This window comes from Rutilus rutilus (genome assembly GCF_951802725.1).
Source record: "Rutilus rutilus genome assembly, chromosome: 3".
Classification (NCBI taxonomy): Eukaryota; Metazoa; Chordata; class Actinopteri; order Cypriniformes; family Leuciscidae; genus Rutilus; species Rutilus rutilus.
Window position 1 is genome coordinate 9,893,611 of NC_140211.1, and position 8,270 is coordinate 9,901,880.

General features: G+C 38.8%; 1 protein-coding gene across 1 annotated transcript; it reads left to right on the forward strand.

The window, feature by feature from the left end:
• The first annotated feature begins 1,497 nt into the window (after window positions 1–1,497).
• Window positions 1,498–8,256, forward strand: zpax4 (zona pellucida protein AX 4). Its single transcript, XM_084404081.1, has 19 exons — window positions 1,498–1,638; window positions 1,721–1,803; window positions 1,888–1,977; window positions 2,063–2,190; window positions 2,882–3,022; window positions 3,091–3,150; window positions 3,222–3,389; window positions 3,518–3,614; window positions 4,537–4,760; window positions 4,833–4,986; window positions 5,068–5,273; window positions 5,533–5,650; window positions 6,746–6,951; window positions 7,035–7,152; window positions 7,299–7,468; window positions 7,552–7,649; window positions 7,731–7,840; window positions 7,923–8,067; window positions 8,154–8,256. Exons 1-18 carry the CDS (start codon window positions 1,616–1,618, stop codon window positions 8,045–8,047), a joined length of 2,319 nt encoding a protein of 772 aa, XP_084260207.1. The 5' UTR covers window positions 1,498–1,615; the 3' UTR covers window positions 8,048–8,067; window positions 8,154–8,256.
• Window positions 8,257–8,270: the final 14 nt, after the last annotated feature.

Consider the following 8,270-nt stretch of genomic DNA (forward strand, 5'->3'; position numbering starts at 1 on the left):
ACTCACTCGAGGCCCACACAGAAGATATGAATAGTTGAATAAAGTCTTTTTTGTGTGTGTGTGTGTGTGTGTGGGGGGGGGGGGGGGGGGGGGGGGGACTATATTAACGATGTCTTTAATCATTTTTCTGGGCCAGCAAGTTTCAATCCATTAGAAGCCTATGGAGGAGTGATCCAGCTCTCAGATTGAATCAAAAATATCTTAATTTGTGTTCCGAAGATGAACGAAGGTCTGGTTGGAACAACATGAGGGTGAGTAATTACTAACAGAATTTTCATTTTTGGGCGAACTATCCCTTTAAATTAGTTGAGAACGAATATGTATTTTTGTACTGCTGAAAAGGCCCTGAAACTTCCAAATAAGAATAACTTGGAGTGAAAGACTGAAAGATGTAAATGATTATAATTTATAAAATAATATTTGAAGTGTCGTTTAAAGAAGTCATTTAAACACTGGGCTGTATTTTATGTATCCATATTTCCCCACTATTTATTTTCCATAGAATTCTTGAAAAATTGCTTGACTAGTTCACATAAATCATTCCATATAACTTTCCAGTGTACTTACTCATTTTATAGTGACTTTATTCATACTTTATTCCAGGCATGTTTTGTACAGGCCAACAAATATCAGCCTGCAAAATTGTTTATGACAACAGCAATGCCCACCATATGTGTATATCTTTTTTCCCTCTCTTGATGCAGGACTTGTGTGGAAGCACAGAGTACAGCATTTTTCTTTGTCTTCCAAAATTGCATTCATGTCTAGCGTTTTCCAAACAAAGACACAAAGTAGGCTATTTAAATCTGACAGAAGTCTTTTGTGTTCTGTAATTCATATTTTTTGACGATATGTAACACATACTGTAAATTATCATCTTAAACCTGCCAGGGTCTTATTTTTATTAAAGTCCCCCTGTGGTGAAAATCAAGTTTTTAATGTTGTTTATGTCTATGTGTTGTTTTTAATATGCTTTAAGCTTTGAAACTGCAGTGAACCAAAGACAGTCTCAAAAACGCGGTTTAAAATCGCTGTTTCTGACATCACAAACTACCTTGTAACAATCAGATCAATAATCGAGTGTGATCGTCAAGTTCAACTAGTGGATCTCTGAGCTGGCGCAAGTATTTAGAGGCGTGGCTAATTTACATAATCATAGAACCGCGAATATTAAATTAGGCAAGGGTGTATGCAAGCTATTTTAAGGAATGAATCATTTTTTTTCAAGGAAATACGTTTAAACGTAATTTGAGTGATAAAAGATGAGTTACTGACTGCAGGGGTACTTTAAAAAAAACGTTTTTGAAATAAAACAAAATTGCCTTTTTTTTTTTTTAGCTCTGGATGATGGGCGGAGCTATACAGCCAATCAGGAAGTTCTGCAGCCGCTGTCAATTACGACTAATGTTCTAATAAGCGCAACTGCTTTTGAAGTAGCCAATCAACACATCTAGCTCATAACAAGTCAATCAACATAATGTATTTTAAATCTGCCCAGCAGTAGTATGTTGTTATTCTTTGCTGTGTAGTTCAGGATCGTGTTATTTAGTACTAATGCATATTTGGTAGTCTTTTAAGCTTACCACACTGCAGACACTTCAGTTAATCAGTATCTATGGCTTTTAGATTTGTTTTAGGGTAATTATTTTTTAAACCCCTTTGTTTTTCTCTGTATGTGAAGTGAATCTATTGAAACTTGGCATTGTTTCTTTCTCTTTAGAGGGGTGCTTTTCCTGTGTGCTGTATCTTTTGCTGTAAGTGACTTCAAAAGCAAGTTCCAGCAGTCCCCCAGTCTGCCACAAGGTAATGGCCTTCTAAAGCGATGTCTATCATTAGGGGTTAATGTCTGTTTGCTTGTTTTCAAACTTCTTTTTGTCTTGCTCATAGTTCCCATTGCGGCTGAGTGCAAGGACCGCTCCCTGTTCATCTCAGTAGACATACCATCCTCTGGTGTTCAGCCTCGCTTTGAGGCAGTTGGTGTGTTTGAGTTTTGCATCCTTTTAGCATGTGCTTTTGTTGTTATAATTGCAACATGGTGTCTTTCTTTTTGGGGTCTTTTAAGGTGCCACAGGTGTGTATCCTGTTACAGGCCTCTATGGGGCTCAGTGTGGTTACACTTACTCTGTCGATCCCCTGTTGGGCCGTGTTGCTCTCAGAGCCTCATACTTCTCCTGTCACACGGACAATCAGGTACAAAACGCCTCTAATGATTGACTACTTTCGGGATAATGCTCATTTGAGTGTGATTTAGGTCTACAATACTGGCCAATTGCTTGGGGTCAACAAAAAAGGGTTCAATTAAACTGAACCTATTGTGAGATTCATTACTGTATATTTCATAAGTGGCTTTTTGAACTTTCTACTTAAATAATCATGAGAGAAATCCCAGTTTGCACAAAGCAGCACAACTTTTTTTTTTTTTTTTTTGGCATGAAGAATAAATTGTTCCTGAGCACCAAAATCTGCATATTAGAAGAATCATGTGATGAAAGATGGGAAATGGCAAAGTTGGAAACGTTGGTGGGAAAGTTTAGCTTTGCCATCACAGGAAAAAGTTTTGGTCTATTAAAATAAAACTTTACACTGTCAATTATTGTAATGATTTATTGCACTTAACTTTTGTCAAATTAACTTGGATAATTAACATTTCAGATAATATAATTGAGTTTGTTTACTAAATCTCCTTTGTATTAACTCAATATTAAGGCAACCGGGTGCCATGTCAAAGCTTTTTTTTTTTTTTGTAATTAAGTGTAACTTCCCAATACTACTGTATTTGATTAAATGCAGACTTGATCCTAAGAGACCTCAGAAACACTCTTGTTGACAAACTTTTGAATGAAAGTTAAACTTGATTTTTTTTTTTCTCCTCCTCCCCCAGAATGATGAGGTCTTCACCTTCATGTTCAGTGTGATCATTACAGATGAGCGTGGTGGTGAATCACTTTTCAATTTCTCCAAGGCTTGCTCTATTTCTCATTATTCTCCAAGAGAGATTACTTGTGAGGAGAACTACATGGAGGTATGAGTGAGACTTTCTTATGTGTATTGTATTTATTTTTGATTATTTAACCCCCCATCCCCCCCCAGGTGTCTGTGACAACAGCTCTTCTCTTCCCTGCAGCCAGCAGTTTTAAAGGTTTCTCTGTGGTAAGTGGCTAGCTGTTTCTCTTAATGGTTGACTTTGAAACATGGTCTTGGCTGCACTGTTTTTCTTCAAGCCCCAAAGTTCAGTGGAGTCCTGGCAGGTGACGCTGCAACAAGATGGACAGCAGTCTGAAGTCATGTCGCCTGAAGATGCTGCTGCTCTGGGCTACTTCATCATAATCACACCTGGCAGAATTGTGTTTCGGACCACCTTTGGACAACCTTACGCTTCTGTCAAAATGGTATGCCACATAACCAAAATGGTTAATGTCACTTCCCCTTAACCCAGAATGAGTACATATGACCTAATCTAGTGTTTACACACATTTTTGACTGCCTTGTGGTTTAATCACTGTTTAACTTGTTTCAGGTCAGTGGTGTTTCAGTTGAAGTGATCAAAGCCACCGTGTATTTTAGACAGAAATGGATGTTTGTCATGGTGGACCTGGTTGCTTCCTGCTCACTGGGTAAGAACCAAATATGTACACTGCCTGGCTTAAAAAGTTGCTTAAGTCATTGATTGGATCATTGCAGTGGTTGTTTCTAGCATGTTATGTTTGGCAACAGTTCTAACCCTAATTGGAGTGTAGCATTCATTTCTTAGACAAGCATGTAGGAAGATGTATCATGGTTATATTCCAGGAGGACAATGTCAAGATTCAGGCTCAAATTGTGAAAGAATGGTTGGGAGCATGAATCCATTTTTCACATGAATTGGCTCGTCTGAGTTCAGACACTAAATTCACTGTAAAGTCTCCTCCAGCACATCCCAAAGACTTCCAGAGTGCTGGACTCTTGCTTTGTCCATACAAGATCTTGACCAAAAATAGGTAGCGGAAATGTTCTGATGTTATTTACATCAAGAGTCATTCAATCAAGATCTTGTGTTGACTATGCAAGAGTCCAGCACTCTGTAAAGTCTCACTCAGCACATCCCAAAGACTTCCAATGAATTCAATGTCTGAACTCCGAGCCATTAGACTGAATGAAAATAAATTTAAGGTCTGGACTCAGAGGTGCCAATCTTGACATTTGTCTCTTGAATCTTGACATTGTCATCCTAGACCTAGAATATGGCCATGATGTGTCCTTCTACATGGTTAAGAAATTAAAAGCAACACACTCCAATTAGGGTTAGAAGAACTGTTGCCAAACATAACATGCTAGAAACAACCACTGCAATGATCCAGTCATTGAGGTGTGTTGTGTGTTTTTTTTTTTTTTTTTTTTTTTTTTTTTGGGCTGGGCATGTTTTGACTACCAACTCTTTAGAACAGTGACCGTTGATTATTTGGTATTGTGAAAAAGGGACACGTGCTGTGCATCTGAAAGACATTGCAGGAGTTTTGTTTTCAGGTTCCATATTTGATTTTTAACAAATCATTTCAGATGAAGGCTCTTTTGATGGCTACAGATTTCACTGGAGGACCCCTGCAGTAATGACTCCTCTGGTTGCTCCACCTTCTGTGTTAAGGAGTGAGTACATAAACGTGGGGGTTAATGGCGATCTCCTAGATGAACAGGCCTCTAAAGACCGAGGCTACTCTGTGACATTCAGTGACGGGGCCGTTGTCTGTAGCATCCCCATTGCTTCTGTGGGAGTGACTAGAAAGGTATGGTCGGGAGTTCTGTCCCTGTATGATGCTGGATTAAGCATCCAATGTTAAATATTAATTTGCCTACAGAGCTTTGTGATGGACGGTATGTATCTTGAGATGTACGCCGTCCTGCTGACCTACCAGCAAGATCTTGTGGACCAGAATGGTGTGGACACCATGTACCATTTGTTCAAGCAAATGGCCACTCCAGCAATTCCTCGTATTCCCTTTTTAATTAACCGTGAGTTGGGTTGGATATTAAATGGGCATGTCATTGTTGCTCTGTGGATAAAGTTCACTACAACTGTACTGTCTTTTCCAGAAACGACACCTGAGGAACGAGTCTTCACGGTCTACCTGGGTAATATTCCTTTTGATGTGGAGCTGATGTCCCTGGAGCTGAATGGGCAGGTGTTCTCCGTGTCAACTGCCATGCAGATGGGACTTTCCATCACCAGAGTCCCACAAAACAATACTTTTGCGTATATCGTTGGGGTGCCATTTGATGCCCAATTTGTTGTGAAGCAGGTGAGTTTGCTTTCGTTAACCGCATTCTCCATTCTCTAGGTCAGGCTTTTTTTTTTTTTCTACTTTAATATAAATGCAGACTCCTAGCTACCTTGACCCTTTTGAGGGTGTCATTGGCATCAAAGTTTGTGGGAAAAACAAAACTCCAAGAACTTGCTCTATGCATTTAAGACTAAGTGGAGCTGATTTCAGACCCATGTGTTTTAAAAACAAGATTCTCTAAAGTCTGGCGTTTGAGTTTTATCTGTCTGTCTTGCAGCATATTGCAAAGAGCCTTTTTGAGTACTTTTTGGATATTAAGTGGACTCTGAACATCCTTCCTCAAATGGAGCCCTATTACTATTTTTCTTCTCTGAGTGCTGTCATTCGTGATGTCGGTAAGGATCTTATTATTATTATAAGGTATATAAGGTTTTGCATTTCTGTTGGAACTCTTAGACACTTTAAACATTTGACAATAGTGTAAGACATTGTCTGCTAGGGCTGGGTATTGAGAAATTTCACAATTCGATTTTGATTCAATATTGATTGATCTTTTATATCAGGTACAATACATGGCATTTTTTTCAAGGAAAACAAATCTCTTAACTAATGCTGTAAACTGTGGGAGTCAGTTGTACCCTACTAGGCTTCATTAGCCTACTAAAATATTAAAGGTAAAAATGAACTGATTTGTGTATATACACTTAAATTACACTTATTTTTATAATAAAGTTACATGAAATATAAACATTTAAATGGTGGCTGTCATAAAAACCTGCCAAATTTATTCAAACATGCATTAAAAATTGAAGAACATTAAAAATGTATAATGAATATGTAATATGGAATTGGTGCATATTTAGCAAAGTGTTTTTTTTTTTTTTTTTTTTTTTTTTTTTTACCTAACGAGTTTATGGTCACTGGATATGGTTTTTCTGAGGTAAATGTGACGTTACATGACATTGTTACAAGCTGATTACTGACGTCTTTCCACGGTTGAAACACTGAGCTATTCCATGTCACATGATACGGCTTTCGATAAGTTGTACGTTACCTTTAACACTTTCAGATGCTCTGTTTATTTCGCGTGGTAACTGGTAATAAGGCGGAAGAGATCACGTGTGCTCCACGCTGCTGCGCCAGAGTGATCTTATGCCACAGCGCCAAAACAGTATTTGTTTTGAATTTTGTAAGAAAATGGACTGAATTAAGTCAGACTTCGTTTCATATCAATAGTTAAAGTGCTTTTTTTTTTTAGTTTTTTTTTTGTTTGTTTGTTTTTTTGGATGTAATGCGTGCTACAATGTTTCATTCATCAACTGAAAACAGGGTGACTAATCGACTCTTGGGATTTAAGAATCGATATCGGTTCATAAGAATGAGAATCAATTAAAACCGAAATCTTTTTTTTTTTTACTTTAAAAAAAGAATTTTTTATACCCAGCCCTATTGTCTGCCATACACTTAGGTGTTCAATTTTATCTCAACAGACCCACCCATCTTTGACAGCATGTGTGCTAACAATGGCATACGCTTCATGAGAGCCTATCATGATTACGATTACTTGTGGGACATCGTCATCGGTCGCTACCCGCTGACCCAACAGCTGGTGTCTGAGCGTGGCTACATCATGTCCAATGACAGCAACACCTTCATTTTGGATGTCCCTCTATTTACAATTGGATACTGCTATACGGTTTGTTAATCACTAGCAGGGCCTGACTGTTGAAAGCCATGACGTTTATTCAAATTGCTGAAATTAACATCCCTCTGTTGTAGAATATTACGCTGCAGCAGTTCTATGGCAGTTTTGAACTTCTCACCAGAAGTGTTAAAACCTTGGAGATTGAGCAGTCCTCAAGAAAATGCTGTCTCTTCCAAACCACTGAGCTCTTGGGTAATGCAGTGGTTCTTATTGGCTTCACCCAAATTTATGGCACTGGCACCGGCACCAGAGAGCACAATTCTCATATGAACTGGTTTAGGGATGGAATGGTCACTTTACACAATAGTCTGGTTTACTTTCAAATTGTTTCCATGTAGTGTGCTCTGCTGAGGGCGTGATGACTGTAGTGAGTGATATCACTAAAGCGGTACCTACTGCAGACCCTGCCCGAACCACACTATTGGACCCAAGCTGCAGACCTCAAGAAACTGATGAGTCCAGAGTCCTGTTCTCCTTCGGTCTTAACACCTGTGGCACTAGATTTCAGGTGCAGTTGAATGGGTGTCTTCCCCACCCCATGCATATGAAAGTTACTTAACTTCACTTATTTTTTTTTCCCCTTCTATTCAGGTTGATCAGCAGTATGTGACTTATGAAAACGAGATCATTTTTCATGAGATGTATTCCACAGACAGCAAGCCAGTTATCACGAGAGATGCTGCATACAGGTAATTTTATTACCCTAGTGAATACCTATTAGTAGCCAACTTTAACCACACAGCCATTCTCTCACCCCCCCCCCCCCTCAGGATGACCGTGAGGTGCATTTACCCAGTACGTGGCACTGAAAGCCTCTTTCTGGACCGAAAGTTTAGCGCTGAGATGCCTGGAATTGGACAAATCAAAGATCCTGTGATTGGCAAGTTAATTGACTCAACTACCTGAGAGCCATTTGGGCTCCATGTTGGCCTAGAATAATCTTGAATATCTTCTATTTTCAGTTTCTCCCCAAGTGTTTAAGCCCATGCAACCACAGAAACAAACCGTTATGAAGACTTATCAGGCAGCTCCTGCAAAGAATCCAACTGAATATGTGCGTGTGTGGCCCAATAGAGCTCGCCAGTAGACAGACGTGCTTGTCATTAGGTGAACTTTATTTAAATTTGTTTGTGTATATGCATGTTTATGTGTGCTTTTTTTTTAAATGCATGCATTTAACCTTTCTTTTTCAGGACCTAATGGAGACTTTTAGATTTGGAGTGGTCAAACTTGTATCTTAAGCATTGTCTTGATTGTGCAGTTTATTTTCAAAATAAAAAAAAACTTTCCTATAAAGCCTTTTGGTGTCC